Source organism: Cervus canadensis, chromosome 6 (assembly GCF_019320065.1).
Source record: "Cervus canadensis isolate Bull #8, Minnesota chromosome 6, ASM1932006v1, whole genome shotgun sequence".
Lineage (NCBI taxonomy): Eukaryota > Metazoa > Chordata > Mammalia > Artiodactyla > Cervidae > Cervus > Cervus canadensis.
This window is the reverse complement of record NC_057391.1, coordinates 11,410,098-11,427,436: the sequence shown is the minus strand read 5'-3', so window position 1 is coordinate 11,427,436 and position 17,339 is coordinate 11,410,098. Positions and strand designations below refer to the sequence as shown.

Below are 17,339 nucleotides of genomic sequence, written 5' to 3'. Positions count from 1 at the left end.
AGTTTGATGTGACTGAGTGACTAACACTATCACTTTTAGCTTTCTTCTCACAAGTGACAGTTATTTGCAGGAAGGTCGTCTGGCCAGAAGGTTCTGGAAACCACGGTGCTCTTCTGTGAGATGGACTCTGCACATTGGCTCGGTTTCTGGGCACATGTATGGCCGCAGTGCTATCCCTCAGCAGGCATGTGAATGCCACCCTCTCTACTTAATGCACTTGGGTACTTAATGGTGTGTTGCCGGCCAGGTAATTGTTTGTCGTTGTCTCCGCTGTCCGTCCTCATTCCTGTCTCTGCTTCTGCCTCAGTCTAGGACCTGTAATGTCATGCTGGGTTGGAGGAGAAAGTAAAGATAAAGAATTCCACCTGGAGATGGAAATGGCAGCCCACTCCAGTGTTCTTGCCTGGGAAATCCCATGGACAGAGGGGCCTGGCGGGCTACAGTCCATGGGGTCGCAAAGAGTCGGACATGGCTTAGCAACTAAAACAACAAAATAACAAGTGGCATCTGAAGTTTCTACACCCAAGGTCATCTGTGAGAAGAGATCTGACGTTTCACTGGTCCCCTCATATGGAGTCAAGTGTTGATAAAAAAAAAAGCATTAAGGATGCTTTAGGACTGCCCATCACTCAGAGGGCAACTATCCATATTCCAGGCTCTGAGTTCTTTGCTTTTGTAAAACCGTATAGACTATTAGCTATTTGAAGTGAGTGTGTAATTGTTCAGAACATGTGGGTTTCATGTTGAGCTCCTGTCCAGTTGCTGTCAGTTTTTCTTCTGCTGCCAACTTGTGACTGATGAACAACTAGGATCTCTTGTTCTTTGATTTCAGGGGCTGTTCCAGGACTTATCAGTAACTTGATTATTACAAGGTGCTAAGTATGTTGGTAACCATATTGCAATACACCTCAAGGAAAGGGTTCAGATTTTTATTTTTAAAATATTTTCATTTCCTTCTCTTTTGAATTTTATATCCATGTATCCACTCAGGCACACCTAGCCTATAGATGGGGATATTTATTATGAAATGGGCATTTTTTTGAAGAGAATATTTTGCTTGAAAGGCAAAGGACTGAAAGAGATTTGTAAGTTGTTGATTTTGTTACTTCATACTGGAACTTTTAAGAAGTTTTCATCAAAGTTTTGTTTTCTACTTAAAAAAAAAGTGACTTTCTTCAAAGAAGGAGAAATATTGTATGACATCCCTTATAGGTGGAATCTAAAAAGAAATGATACAAAGAACCTACTTATAAGACAGAGACACACAGCCTTTGAAAATGATCTTATGGTGGCCAGGGGAAAGGAATAGTTAGGGAGTTTGGGATTGACACGTACCCACGGCTATATTTAAAATGGATAACCAGCAAGGACCTACAGTATAGCACATGAAACTCTGCTCAATGTTATGTGGCAGCCTGAATGGGAGGGGAGTTTGGAGGAGAGTGGATACATTTATATGTGTGGCTGAGTCCCTTCCATGTTTTGAAACTGGCACAACATTGTTAATTGGTTTATACCCCAATACAAAATAAAAAGTTAAAAAGAGTTCCAAGTGACTTCAAAGAAGCAGTTCACAGCTTCACTCAGCAAACATAGTAACAATCATGTGCCAGGCCTGTGTAGACCATGAGGAAACAAAGATGAAGAGGACACAGCCCTTGCCCTCAATAGGTTCTCAGGACCAACTTCACCTCCCACGTCAACTAGTACACTAGGCAGAACACTGCCACCTTCTTAAAGGCATGATGAATTCACATCTTCTCACTCCTGTCCCTAATCAAATCCAAGTTGTACTCGACACTCAAAGCCCTGTGTCACCTCACATTCCTTCACGTGGTCTCTTCTCTCACCCACAAGCATCTGGAAAGTTTCCTCTTTTCTTCTTTTAATTAGTAGAACACATGCTTTGAGGCCAGACCCAGGTTCCTCTTCGTACCCTACAGACCTTATATGAGAGTCTCCCAACTGACATAGGTGATATTGCAAGATGGTACAAGCATCAGCTTTGGAGCCTGGCTTCAACCCTTGCCTCTGCTACTTGCTATCTTTATGGGCTTGTGCATGTTTACATAACACTCTGATCCTTGGTTTCCTTAAGTGAGAAGTAGGAATAGTAGCAGAACCCTCGTCAATGGGTTATTGTGAGGATTAAATTCGTTTAATATACAAGAAGGCACTTGGTGCCTGGCATGCAATAAAAGTGCTCAATAAAAATTATCTTAGATTTAGCACTTTATTTTATACCATACTGTTTGCCTCTGATTTTGTTTCTGCACTTAGATTGGAGACTGTTAGACTAGGCACTGTATTATACTTGGTTAACTCTCCCCATCATATCTACTATAGTCAGGTAGGAATCACTTATTAGATACTTGAATACGAAAAAATTTTTAATGAAAAAATTATTTTGACCTCGCCTATATGGGATCATCTAATTGATAGGTTATAGGTTCCTGAATACCCATCCACCAATCTATTTGTAAGACTGCAAAAGAAAATTCTCCCAGATTTAAGCTTTTAAGACTCCTCTGAAATGTCATTGGAATTTCTATTCTTTGTCCCCCACTGAGGCTTTAGGTCTGGTGGAGGGATACTTCTGAGCCCTGCTTGCGGTCACAATTGCCAGGGGAGCTTATAAAAAAGGCGGATGTCTGAGTCTTTCCTGGGGTCAGTTACATCAACATGGTGGGTAGGGGAGGAGGTCAGCTGTATTTTAATAATTTTTGATAAGCTCCCTAGGTGATACTAATGTACAACCAGAGTAATGTAGAACCTTTGAGACAGAGCAATGGAAGACCGCATTCATGGAATGTCAGAGCCAGAACAGAGTCTTGGAAGTCATCTTGAACTTCCCTGGTGGTCCAGTGGTTAAGAATCCGCTTGCCAGTGCAGGGACACGGGTTTGACCCCTAGTCCGGGAAGATCCCACATGCCACGGAGCCACTAATCCTGTGTGCCACAACTACTGAGCCTGCGTGCCTTAGAGCCTGTGCGCCACGAGAGAAGCCGTCACAGTGAAAAGACCGCATACTGCAACTAGAGAAAGCCCAGGCACAGCAGTGAAGACCCAGCACAGCCAAAAATTTACATAAATACATAAAATCAGTGACCCCTCCAATCATTTTGGAGATGAGGAAACTGAATCCCAGAGAGGACCACAGAGCCACATAGCTGTCAAGCGGCAGAGCTGGTGCCAAAAATCAGGCCAACCCCCTGAGGTACAGGCATGTAAAATAACAAAGGCACAAAGGCACAGAACCAGTTGGTAACTGAACAGAGACACTTGAATGCGGTCCCCAGGACGCCTTCTAAATTTCCTAAAATCTGATGTTATCATTTTTATGATCTTCATATCAGAAACATAAAACTGAATAAGAATACATCTTAGAATCAAGGAAATATGGAGTTTGGCTGAAATCTGAGTTCCTTTGGGGGCTGAGTTCATGCTGAGCTCAGAAAGCCTGTACTGGGTGGGTCTTGGATATGAATCTCCCTGAACTTGCCCAGAGAAAGAAGGGGGAGCATAAGAAAGACTAGCATATTTGAAATCTGATAGACTTGTGTTCGAGTCCAGCAGTTGTGCTCTTGAGCAAGCCCTTGGCTTCTGTAACCTTGGACTCCACAGTGGGGTTCTAATACCCTCTTCATGGAGTTGCAGTGAGGTCAGCGTGTTGGAAGTGATTTATGAAGTTCAAGTTGGCACTTCTGCCGTTGATCTGACCTCATCTACTCTAAGGAGTGAAGGGCTGCCAAGGGGAGCAGTCTGCTTTCCAAGACCTGAGCTGTCAGACCCAAGCCCTGGGGAGAAGTTAGATGCTGGGTGGGGAGGGGAACATGAGTCAGCCCCAGAGACCTTGGGAGAAGACCAGGTCCCAGGACGAGTAAGGAGGGTGGGGACAGAAGCCTCCCATGGGGGTGACCAGGCTCTGCCTTGACCTCAGATACTTCTCAACGGCTTGACTGAAGGCTGATCTTCCAGAATTACACATTAACTTGGATGAAGGTATCATTAACTGTAAGACCCTTGTTAGCATAACATGTTTTACCTGTGAGCAGTTGACACATTTCCCTCTGAATACCAGCTGCATACTAAGTTGCTTCAGTCATGTCTGACTCTGCGACCATATGGACTGTAGCCCGCCAGGCTCCTCTGTCCATGGAGGTTCTCCAGGCAAGAATACTGGAGTGGGTTGCCACGTCCTTCTCCAGGGATCTTTCTGACTCACGGATCAAACCCGTATCTCTCATGTCTCCTGCACTGGTACCTTGGTTCTTTACCACTGGGCCACCAAGGAAACCCTGGATATCGACTGCTAGCACCTAAATGGTGAGTGCCCCATCGTTTACACCATATTTCCTCATAACAGCATCATGTTCAATTTGATCTTCATAGTAAGCTAAGATTGGTTACGCAGCATTAATACCCTCCACCCACCACACTGCTTTTTTTTTTTTTTCTTCCTCCAGAGAAAGAAATGAGAGCTCAGGGAGGTTGTATGCCTTGTCCAAGGTCGCAGTGCAGAAGCAGAATGCTATTCCTGGCTTCACTCACCCTTGAGCAAGCGACATGAGTTGAACAGCTGCCATGGCCTGGCTCATGCTGAAGGATTCAGGGATCTGGGAATGCTCAGAGGAGCCAGTCTGCTCTCCAGGGGTTCTCAATCCAGAAGTGGAGATAGATGTATAAACGAAAGAGGGTCAGTACAAAGAGAAATGTTGAGTCTTGTGTGAGCCCCGCCTCCCCCCCAGGAGGCAGGGAAGAACAGCAGTTAGAACAATGGGATTTGACCTAGAGAGTCTGTCTTCCTGTCTCCCACCGAATCACTTCCTACTGTGTGACCTTGGGCAAGTCACTTAACCTCTCTGCTTCAGCCACCTCTTCTATAACGTAGAGTTATTAATGGTACTACTTCATGGAGTTGCTGTGAGCTTCAGTATGAAAAAAATGCATGCAGAATTCCTAGTATCTGACACACAGTCCTCAACAAATATGAGTGACTGTTTTCTCTGGGCAGTGGAAAAGAGAATGGTCAGGGCTTCCCAGTGGTTAAGAATCCAGCTTGCTGTACAGGGGACACTGGTTCAATCCCTGGTCTGGGAAGATCTCATATGACTTGGAACAAATAAGCCTGTGCCCCCTAGAGCCCAGAAGCTGCAACAAGAGAAGCCACGACAATGAGAAGTCCACCCTCCACAATGAAGAGGAGCCCCCGCTCACCGCAACTAGAGAAAGCTCGCACACAGCAATGAAGGCCCATGGCAGCCAAAAAGAAATACATAAATAAAACTTTTTTAAAAAAGAAAAGAGGATGGTCAATTAGGGCTGCACAGAGGAGGTGGCATTTGGATTAGGTGTCAAGGAATGAGTTTCTCCAGGTGAGAGTAAGTCATTCTAGGCAAAGAATCCTTTCCTTACAGGCATGAAGCGGGTAAAATTTGGGAGCCGGCACTCTGGAAGGCAGGAAGCTGAGTGTGGGCCGGGGAGGGCTCTGATAGGGAAGGGGAGTGCTGGGATGGGGTGTGAGGGCTGTGAACAGTGAGAGCCCACGGGGTTGTACATCTGCCCCCCGCCCCTCTCCTGCTGGCTGCACCTAAACAGGTTTAGTTTGTCTGAGAGACCAGAAGAGAAGGTGGGTCATGAGCAGATATACTTTAACTTCATTGACTTACTTTTGCCCTTGCTGGGTCTTGCAGAGCAAGAGCTCTAGGGCCCACTAGCTTTGGTAATTACGGCACAAGCTCTAGGGTGCACAAGCTTTGCTAATTACGGCCCGTGGGCTCAGCAGTTGCCCTTCCTGGGCTCTAGAGAATAGGCTGGACAGTTATGGCACACGGGCTTAGCTGCCCTGAGGCATGTTGGATCTTCGCAGGTCAGGGATGGAACCTGTGTCTCCTGCATTGGCAGGTGAACTCTTTACCACTGAGCCACTGGGGAAGCCCCTGAGACATATATACTTTAATGGGGAAAGTGGAGAGGAAAAAGTCTATTAGGTAGGACAGGACCTGGGGAGGACTCGGGCCCCCAGGGGCTGAGGGAGGCCACAGTCTCCAGCACGGAGGGTGCAGCTTCCAAAGACGGGTGGACAGTGTGACCAGCATCACCTACCCTCAGTTCTGCAGAAGGCAGGGCTTCCATCCTGCCACAGTCAGTACATCCAGCTACAGGCAGAGCTTCCAGAGGCCTCGGGAGACAGCTGGTCTCAGCCCACTGTGTTGGGTGTACAGAGGCCCCACACAAGGGGACAGAAAGAGTCACTGCAAACCCAGGCCTGCAGGGGCAAGGTGGCCTTAGGCACAAGTGGGTGTCCAAGAGCAGTGATTCCAGCAGGAATCAGCTGCTGGGCTCAGCAAGGTGGTATAGAAAGCTGTGGAGGAAGGATGACTCAGGGCAGGAGGGCCACCGTGTGAACAATACTTGTATCATGTTCTCTTTTTTTAGGTTTTAATTCTATCATAGTTACATAGCCACATAGCTTAAAGAGTCAAGTTCTAAAATCTCTAAATAACATGTTTGAATGTTACTCTGTGAGTCTTTTTTCTAGTTTTATTTCATTATCTAGTGGTGTCCCACTACAAAAGATTAGAATTTAGCTGTTTTCCCTCCCATTTCCACCAAACACACACACTGCTTACCCCCCTCCTCATCTTTTCAATAGAGCAGTTCTACTGCAGTTTTACTTGGATCAATATTCAGTGTTTACATCATTATAACTATGTAAATGTACTCAGAGATGAGTCATGTAATAAACTTTGAATCATTTTCATTCATGCAGAACTTTGTTTTATCTACATAATTATCTTTTTTTTTTTTTAAAAAAAAAAAAAGGGCTTCCCTGGTGGCTCAGTGGTAAAGAATCTGCCTGTCAGTGCAGGAGACACGGATTCGATCCCTGGTCTGGGAAGATCCTACATGCCACGGAGCAACTAAGCCTGTGGGCCACAACTACTGAGCCTGTGCTCTGGAGTCCGGGAGCTGCAACTCCTGAAGCCCACTCACCCTAGAGCCTGTGCTTTGCAAGAGAAGCCACTGCAATGAGAAGCCTGCTCATAGCAACTAGAGAGTAGCCTCTGCTCAACATAACTGGAGAAAAGTCTATGCAGCAATGAAGACCTAGAACTGCCAAAAGTAAATAAAATGATTTTTAAAAATAGTAATTTTTAAAAAGTGTATGTATTTATTACAAATTCAATCCCAAACTGGTCACCCTTTCCACTGATATTTTTTTTTTTTTACCGAGGGACACTTGGCTCCACTGATATTTTTTTGTTTTAATTGCTAACATTTCCAATGTTTTTAAAGTACACTTTCATTGCCAATATACAGCATTTCAGATATTTAATGAGTTTAGTAGGTTTGGACTGGTGAGATCTAGAAGGTAACCCTGAAGGAGCTGAGACTCAAGTCGAGTTTTACAGGATTGTATATATTTTTCTATTGTGGTAAACTATACATAACAAAATTCACCATTTCAGACATTTTAGGTGTACAGTTCAGCGGCATTCCGTACGTTCACTGTTGTTCACCTATTACCACTATTTATCTCCAGAACTTTTTCATCTTCCTTAACTGATGTGTTTTTTCTTTAGTTAGATAGGAAATAGTTTCCTTATTTCTGTTTACAAAAATAATATGTGCTCAATGTAGACAATTTGGCAAAAAAATGCCAGAAAAGCACAAAGAAAAAATTAAAATTCCCATAATTCCACAAATCTGTTAGCATCTGTTGATAAGAAAGAAAGGTGAGAAAGTGAGAAGACCCACCCATGCCCCTGGCTCAGAGGATATGAGCAGAGGCGTCGGGAAGATGGTTTTGAATGTGAAGAGTGAAGATATTCTAAACATATGTACCTTTTGTATCTTCCTCAAAAGGGGATGAATGAAAGAAGCAGAGAGTGGTTCTAGTAGTGAACCCAAGCCAGTAAAGACTCTAGCATGTGTTCTCGTTATCGTAATATATACCAAACCATCCCAAAATTAATGGTGCAAAACAACGACAACAACCACGTGTTACTATTTCTCACAGTGCTGGGGGTTAACTGGTCTCAGGATCTCCTTCGTGGTGCGGCTGGTCAGACAGGAGCTGGGGGTGGACATTGGGAAGGTTTCCTCACACCATTGGCTCCTGGGCTGGAACAACTGGGGCTCCTCCAGCATCTCCATCTCCATAAGGTCTCCCCACATGGTCTCTCCAGCATGGCAACTTCAAGGTGGCCAGACTTCTTACCTGATGGCTCAGGGATCCAAAGGCACGTGTTGTCTGGAGAAAGCCAGGTGGGAGCTGCATCTTTTTCTGGACACATCTCAGAAGCCAGGTAGTGCCACCTTCACCACGTTCAGTGCTGTAGAAATGAGTCACTAAGGTCACTATATTCAAAGGCAGGGGAAGGAGATTACCTGAAGGGAGGGATGTCAAGGAACTGGCGTAACTCTCCATACCTGTGGGTTCCATATCTGCAGATTCAACCAACCACAGATGAAAATTAAAAAAAAAAGTTCCAGAAAGATCCAAGAAACAAAACTTGAATTTGCCACCCATTGCCAACTATTCACATAGCATTTACATTGTATTTAAAATGATTTATATAGCATTTATATTGTACTAGACATTACAAGTAATCTAGAAATGATTTAAAGTGCATGGGATGTTATATGTAAATTATATGCAAATCCTCCCCCCACTTTATATAAGAGACTTGAGCATCCACGGACTTTGGTATCCATGGAGGGTTCTGGAACTAATCCCCCACAGATACTGAGAGACAGGGATGACTGTATTTTAAAAATCACCATCGACTCTGGTATTTATTCTAGAATGATGTGAATGCCACAGATCCCCACTGCTGGTCCTACAGAGCAAGTGTTCCATAAATTATTAATTTAGGATCATAGAACCTACTGAGATCTTAGAGATTACTCAGGCAAATGCTTGCCAATGCTTTTTGATGCTCAAATCCCTTTCACAGTAATATGCTCTCTTGACAACTTCCTTAGTGATTTAAAACTCTCGTCATTTTTGCATAGTAAATGACAAAAGAGTAACTTTTTTAAAGCATTCACTTAAGAAACATTCACTGGGGTCTTACTACAGGCTGCACTCTGTGCTGGATCCCAGGAAAATAACAAGATATGTACGGTTCCTGCCACAGTGAACTTACTGTATGGCAGTAGAGCCAGCCACTTAATGAAGTATATTATAGTAAAGTGTGTTAGATGCACTGATAGAAGTACCAGCTCACAAAATAATTTCTCTGGTTCTGATCTCTCTGCTCAGATCAAAACGGAGTTTCCAAGATTTTAAAATTTTTCACTTGGATGCCAGGCCATGAAAGCTCCTCACACTCAAGATGTTAAAAAACAAATTATCTCCTCTATCCAGATCTTCCCTCTGTTCTCTTTATTTAATAACATTCCACCCAACTTGCCAAATTAATAGAAACTATGGTCTTCTAGCCTTTTCCCAGTCTCTAGTCCCCTACACTGACCTGTCCCCACAATGTTATCTCTGTCACACTGTCTCAAGAAAGTTATTTTAAGAAAAAAAGAATTGTAACAGTATATTGTTAAGACAATGTTAAAGTACTTAAGTAAACTGATGATTAAAAAAACACTCTTCCCTATCGAAGAAGTGATGGGCGCTAGTTTTAAATTAATTGCAAAAATGTATGACCTATCAACAAACAAGATGATATATAAAATTTGGGGACCAAATGTACATTGAAATTTAATCATACGTTATAGGATCAAAAATAGATAAATATTGCTTTCATCTGATGATTGTATTTTGTGCTAAAGTGAAAAAAGCAAATTTTGAGTTTTATTTCTGAAATGTGAAAGAAAAGATTTTAGGATCTATTGGGAAGTACTTCTCCACAAATAACATAGATAAAATCCATGTGCCATTTCCCATGCCCTCATGCAATAGGGCCTCTGTTCCTCCCCCACCACGGCTGTTCCTCCCCCACCACGGCTGTTCCTCCCCCACCAAGGTTGTACCCTCCTTAAACTGTCAAGACCTAGGTCAAACATCCGCAACAATCAAAATTCTGTGAAGGCTTTTCCCTCAACTACTCCCCAGCCCCTCACCACAACTACTCCCTAGTCCCTCCTTCTCGTATTCCCATTCTCCTGGCCACTCCAATGCCACTTAGGACACAGCTGTCTCTGTGGGCAGTGACTTGTATCTTTTATCCTGGCCCCCTGGCATCTACATAGTGTCAGATACTGGTTCACTGCTTAGAATTCAGCAGTGAACCCAGTCCGCGAAAATCCTTGTCCTCACAAAGCCCACACTCTGGTTGGGAGGACAAACTATAAATAAAATCAGTAAAACAGAGGATGTTAGAGGGGCTTCCCAAGTGGGTCAGGGATAAAGTATTTGCCTGCAATACAGGAGATGCAGGGCATGGAGATAAGATTCCTGGAGGAGGGCATGGCAATCCACTCCAGTATTCTTGTCTGGAGAATCCCATGAACAGAGGAGACTGGTGGGCTACAGTCCATAGGATCGCAAAGAGTAGGACACAACTGAAGTGACTTAGGACGTACAGAGCATGTTAGAAAAACGGGGGACACAGGCAGAGTGGGGGGACTTGTGAGGATATGAGATGTGGGGAACAGAGCTCCAGACCTGCACCAGCTGAGTAAAGGTCTAGAGGCTGGAGGGAGGGGACTGGCTTCGATCAAGTTACAGCAAGGAGGCTGGTGTGACTGGAGAGGCAGTGAGCTGGGGGACGGCATTGGATGGGAGGTCAGAGAGGCAGAACAGCCTTCCAGATCAGATAGGCTTTCCTATCATATGAAGGACTTCAGCTTTTGCTCTGAGCTAGGAGGCACTGGTGGGTTTTGAGCAGAGAAGCGACATGATCTCATCCCCATTTTATTTTATTATATTTTTTCTCATCCCCATTTTAATAAGATCACTCTGGATGCTATACTGAGAAAAGACTGAAGGGGGACAAGGACAGAAACAAGTGAGAGGGCTATTGTGACAATTTTAGCGAGAGATGATGATGCTTGGTTGAAGGTAGTAGCATGAAAGTGAAATGTGAAAGATGTGATAGTGAAGAGTCAAGGATGGCTCCAAGGCTTTTGACCTGAGCATCAGGAACGATGAAGCCGCTAGGAACTGAGATGGGGAGACTGGGGGAGAAGCAGATTCAATAGGGAAGGTCAGAGCTCCGTTTTAGGCATGTTAAATTTGTTGCTGTTGTTGTTGTTTTAATCCTTGTGGTTTGCAGGGATCTTAGTGCCCCCCACCAGGGATTGGATCTGTGCTCCTGGCAATGAAAGCACAGAATCCTAACCACTAAACCACCAGGGAATTCCCTGGACACGTTAAAAGTGAGATGCGCATTGGCCAATGGAAATGTTGAGCAGGTAGCTGGATACGCAAGTCTGAAGTTCAAGGGAGACGGTGCAGGCTGGGATATAAATGTAGGCATCTTCAGCATAAAGATTTAATTTACAGTTTTGATGACCAGATGAGATCACTAAGAGAAACAAGTAGGAGTGATGGGCTAAGTCAAATGCTGCTGATGGGCTTGGCAATGAATGAATAAATGCTAAATTCCACTGGACCTGCAAAGTGCTGGTTGTTATTAAGGGTTAATTAGCAACAGATGGGTATGGTACATACTGGGTACAGAGACAAAATAGCTCTAAGTCATGGAGACAGAGGAGGTGAAGAACCAGGGCATCTTGGTCTCAGAAATGACCGTAAATAGGTCATTCTGTCTGTACTTCACTCCCTACCCTAGCCTGACCATTGAATCCCTGGCTTTAGAGAAAGAAGTGTTTGGGATACTAAGACAACCAGTCTAGCTAGGACAGTAAGCACAGTTGAAATTGTGAGTGGGAAATGACCTTCTGGAATCAGAAAACCAGAGTTCAGGTCTTGTATCTGCTACTCCCTGGGCTCATTTCCTTAGGCAAGTTACTTAGCCTCTTCCAGCCTCAGTTTCCCTACATGTAAGATGAGAGCAATCAAACCTTCTTTGTCTCTCCCAGGGCCACAGAGAGGTCCAGGTATGGCAGTGCTTGCATGTTCATGGGTGCTAAGTCGCTTCAGTCCTGTCGGACTCTTAGTGACTCTATGGACTGTAGCCCACAAGGCTCCTCTGTCCATGGGATTCTCCAGGCAGGAAAACGAGTGGGCTGCCAGGCCCTCCTGCAGGGGATCTTCCTGACCCAGGGATTGAACCGGCATCTCTTGCACTGCAGGCAGATTCTTTACCCACTGAGTCACCTGGGAAGCCTGTGGCAGTGCTTGGAGTAGAGTAAAGGGTGCTGGGCTGGTTATTCCAAGACCAAAAGAAGGAGGTCAACAGAAGCCATCAGTTTGTTATGGCAGTGGAAATGGAGATGAGGAGGGAACCGTCATGTCCCCAGAGGGTCTGTCGGTGGAGAAGCTAAGGAGGATTTAGGCCAGGACCTGGGCTGGAATGGACTGGCTCAAATGGCAAGATGGGGTTATCAGGACAGAAACCAAGGCCTTGAATCTATCTCCACTGAGCCTGGAACCCAGACGTTGGAGACGCTGAGGCAGCGGCAGAGAAAAGAAATAGAGACATCGAGGCAGAAAGAGATCCCGAGACAGAGACGAAGAGACAAACAGACCCAGAAACCAATTGTCCAAATGGGGGGGCCCATGGCGACCCGCAGCCGGCGAGGCACACGCGCGCAGACCCCAGCAGGGCGGAGCACCCGCGAGGCGCAGGTCACAGCACGGGGCCAGGGTCCCTGGCGGGGCTCGACCGGCCGCGCTCGCCTGGCGCCCCCGCCTGGGCGGCTCGCCCAAGATGGCGATGGAGGGGCGGGCGAGGCGGCAGCAGCCCCGGCCCCCGCGCCGGCCCCCGCTCAGGCCCGGGCCCCCGAGGCCGCGCCCCCGCCCGCGGCGCCGCGCCTCCCCGGGCCACTGACGCCCGGCGCGCCCTCCCCCGGCGGCGGCGGCGGCGGCGGCCGAGGCGCGGGGAGGCGGCGGCGGCGGCGGCAGCCCGGGCCCGGCCCCATGTCGCGGGGGGCCGCTGGCCGCGGCAGCGGGCTCATCGCGCTGACCTTCTGCCTGCTGACCGCGCGCGGTAAGGGCGGGCGCCCAGGCAGCTGCGGGAGCGCCTGCGGGGTGACTGTGCGCCCCGGGTTGCGCGGGGCTGTGGGGCCGCCGCGCCCCGAGTCCCGAGCGAATGGGGACCGTGCGGCGCCGGCTGCGCGCCCTTGTGCCAGTGATGCCTGCGCTCCGGGGTCCGCGAGCCGCGGCGGGTGGCGTTCGCGGCGCGTACTTGTCCGTAGGGGGTGTGTATGTCCTCGGTTTGCGGAGTCCGGAGTGAGTGTACGAGTGTGTGTGTGTGTGTGTGTGTGTGTGTGTGTGTGCGCGCGCGCGCGCGCGCGCAGAGGGTGGGGAGGGGGCTTCTGCCGGGCGCACAGGTCCGCAGTGCGTGGCCGATCGCTGCGTGGCATCGCTGGCAGTGGCTGCGTTGCCGGTGGTCTGTGCGGGGCGGGTACTGCCGTGTACGCGCGCGTCTCCGGGTTGGGAGTGTGAGAGAGGAGGGGTGTGTGTCTACACCTCCATTTGTGTGTTGAGATTGTGTGTAATTGTGTTCATGGCACTGAGCTAATATTTGGCCTTGGCTTTTGGGGAGTGTCCTTGCCCTTGGTGGGGGGACAGGAGTAGGAGATTCCGGATTGACTGGGGATAGTTGTGATAAAATACTCAACTTTGTCCAGTGGGTGTGGTCCCTGAGGCTGGTTGTGAGGGGGAGCGGGGGCCTGTGGCCTCCCCCCCAAACCCGAGGCCCGGAGTAGGCTGGGGGAGGGGGCAGGAACCAGTTGCTTTCGTGGACGAGTCCAGTACTCGCTGTCGGGATGGGACGCATGTCACTTCTGCCCCAGGGACACATCTGAGGAGCGTTGACGAGGTCAGCAAGGCCTCCTCCAGCCCCCCAGCACAGTGCGCATTGGGGGTAGGTAACTCTCCAGAGTTGTCCTAGCTGGAGAAAGGGCTGGGGATGGGGTGACGAAGTCCCAAGTGTCTATGCTTAAGGGAGCCTTTTCCCACCCCGGCCCGCTCCCTCTCGGTCCTGTGTGCGTTTCGGGGGCGGCCCAGGGGGAAGGTGGTTGGGAGCGCGGGGGAGGGGGATGGGCCGCCCGCTTTGTTCCCTAGTCCTCGCCTCCCCTGCCGAGCGGGGAGCTGAGGATGTGTCCGGGGCTAGTCGGGGAGGGACTTGGCGGTGGGGGTGGGGAGGGGGATTTCTCTCCAGCTGCTGCGGCTTTCCAGAGAGACTCAGCCAGGCCACGTGGGAGGGAGGCAGGGACGGCGGAGGGGGGAAGGAGCCTCCGCCTGGCCCGCCCCGGCCCTTCTCCAGGAAACCCAAACAGCGGGTGGGAAAGTATCGGGAACTACTCGGACCCCCTCGCTCCCTACAAAGACACGCCCCTCTTCAGACCCGACTGCGGCCCGGCAGGGGGCCGCCTGGGGGCGGGGTCCCGGCCGCCGGGCCAGGGTAGTGGGGGCGTCTGGGGTTGTCAGGTGGGGGGCGGGGAAGTGCCAGAGGGGCGGCTGTGCTTCTGGAGGCCAAGGGATTAACGGAGAGTTGTGCCCACCCTCTTCTCAGAGCTCCCGACCGGGGTCGGGATCATCCAGCCAAGCGGAGTCAGGGCCGGGAACTGCACTCGATCGAGCATTATGGAGTAGCGGTGAGGCCTCCCGCCGGGGGCTGTTTGCCTCGGAGACCTGGCCTCTCCCGGCTCCGGGTGCACAAGGCCGAGCTGGGACTCCCTTGGCAGCAGTATGCTTGGCTGAAGCTGCGGCGCTGCCGGTTCACAGTGCTAAATCCTTCGAGTGTGCAAATCTCAGTCCTGGGGACACTCCCCAGGCTAGAGTTCGGACTAGCCAGCCCCATCTGGATGGAGGTCATTTATTCATTCATTCAACAAATATTTACTGAGTACTCGTTTTGGCTAGCATGTGACCGGTGCCTGGATATAGTAAATAAGGAGGAGACTGACAGGTACTCAGCAGAGGCTTCCTTCAGGAAGTAGTGAATACTAGAGCTCTGCGCAGAGGGTCAGTTAGCACCGCAGGAGAGCGATGGTGGGGAGAGTTTTGCAGAGAGAACTGCACGTGCAAACGCTCAGAAGTGACTTTCTTTAGACCATCGAATGAAGCTAAATTTGGCTGGAGTTTAGAGTGCAAGGCATGAGGGTGGGGCAGGTTAGGGAGGAATGGGCCAGGGGCCACAGAGTGTCAAAAAGAGAAGGCTGAAAATGGAGCTGGATCCAACTCATGAAGGGGCTTATAAGCCCCACCAAGGTTTCTGGCCTGAGAGCCCAAATGAGTCCTTGGGGTTTTGTTTGTTTGTTTTTCTTTTTAAATATTTACTTATTTTTGGACGCCCTGGGTCTTCCTTGCTGCTTGTGGGCTTTCTCTAGTTCCGGAGTTTGGGGGCTCTTCTCTAGCTGTTGTGTGTGGGCTTCTCACTGCCAGGGCTTCTCTTGTTGTGGAGCATGTGGGCTCTTCTCTTGGCATGTGGACTCAGTAGTTGCAGCTCGCTGGCTTCAGCGCGCAGACTCAGTAGTTGTGGCCCCTTGGCATGTGGGATCTTTCTGAACCAGGGATGGAACTGGTGTCCCCTGCATTGCAGGGCAGATTCTTAACCACCAGAGCATCAGGGAAACCCTGGAGGGTTTTGAGATCTGTTTTGCATCAACTCACTCCAACCGAGGTAGAGAATGATTGCATGGGTCGGAGGCAGGAAGCTGCAACTTCTTGGGAGACTGTGGTAGTAATCCAGAAGAGAGGGTGGTGGTAACTAAAGTAGTGGCAATTGGAATGGCCAAGTAGCTGGATTCTAGAGATATTTAGGAGGTAGAATTAGCATGATAGTTTGAGGGAGTTTGTAGAGAGTGAGGGAGGGAGAAGTAAAAAATAGTAGACACTTCAGCCACCTTGACATGTTGGAGTCAAGAGTGTGACTGCCCGTCTCTCCAGCACACTTCTGGTCAGGGGTTGGGAACTGGGGAGATGTTGATGTGAATGGGATCCTACCTGGGAGTGGTGGTGGGATGCCCAGTGCTCTGTTTTCACCACAAGCGAGAAGTGGGGCTCTCCCTTACGCCCAAGCAGGATTTAGGGGGTGGTGATGCAAGCGGTCAGTAGAAGGAGGGCTGTAAGAATAGGTGAGTTGCTTTCTTCTCACCAGGAAACTCCCACCTCCCATCCTTTTCTCAGTCCAGAGGCTCGGAGGCCAACCTCAGTCAGTTGGAGTGTTGGGGTGGCCCTTTCTGACCTCATCTTGGGGGTTAGGAACTAGGTCAAACACAGTCTCTATTTTTTTTTCAAGATTTTTTTATTTTGATGTGGACCATTTTTAAAAAATGTCTTTATTGAGTTTGTTACAGTATTGTTTCCGGTCTGTATTTTGTCTTTTTGGCCAAGAGGAATGTGGAATCTTAGCTCCCATACCACTGACATTGGAACAGGACATATTAACCACTGGACTGCCAGCAAGTCCCAAACATAATCTCTATTAATAGTGAATCTAAACAATCCAGTTAAACCTTCATTGATCTTGTATGTATTTTCATGGCTCAGTTAATCATAAATTTCAAGTTGATTAATCTCACAATGAGTCTTCAAAGGGCAGCACTAAGGAGAACTTAGAAATAATTTTAGCATGAACTCATTTTGCAGATGAGAAAACTGAATGACTTCCCAGTTACATGGAGACTGAACTGGGACCATAACCAATCTCCTGGCTATTGGAGTAGCCATACCTTCCCGGGTTTCAGTACACATTAACCGGAGTTCAGTCTCTCTTCACCCCTCCCCCTCACATGAGAAGTTATCAGCAACTTGGGGCTTAGCCCCCCTCACTTCGTGTGTCTGGGCCTGGGCCCTGGAATCCACTCTTCCCCACCCACCCCCACCCACTGCCTCCTGTTCTGCCTCCACTCTTTCTGAGGTGCAGGAACCAGACTTGACACAGAATTCCAGATGCAGAACAGATGTTATTGCCAAGCAGGCCTAGGGGCTCCCAGCTCCCCGGGTCACAGGGGAGGAAGAGAAAGAGTGGCTCTGATGGGGGAGGACCCCAGCTGCAGCCTGGTCAGAGATGGGGGATGGCAGCTGGGGGGAGAGAAGAAAACCAGAGAGAGGATGATCTGGGCCTGCCATGCAAAGAAACGGAATCCTTGTGCTTGGGGCTGGCTGGGCTGCCAGCTACTACTGCCTCACTGCTGAGGCATCTTCTGCATTTGAGGGGCTGTGGGGTCCCTGGGGTTGGGAAGCAGAGGCTCAGGAAGCCGTCTCTCAGGTACAAACCTGAACACGCAAGCTGGTGCAGAG

At 48.6% G+C, this 17,339-nt stretch overlaps 1 protein-coding gene across 1 annotated transcript in view; it reads left to right on the top strand.

Moving 5' to 3' along the window:
- Nucleotides 1-12,916: 12,916 nt before the first annotated feature.
- Nucleotides 12,917-17,339, top strand: part of IGDCC4 (immunoglobulin superfamily DCC subclass member 4) — a 38,788-nt gene continuing 34,365 nt past the window's right edge. Inside the window, exon 1 of the mRNA XM_043470819.1 lies at nt 12,917-13,077. Coding sequence (XP_043326754.1) covers nt 13,008-13,077 — 70 coding nt within the window. The 5' untranslated portion in view covers nt 12,917-13,007. The remainder of the gene's footprint in view (nt 13,078-17,339) is intronic.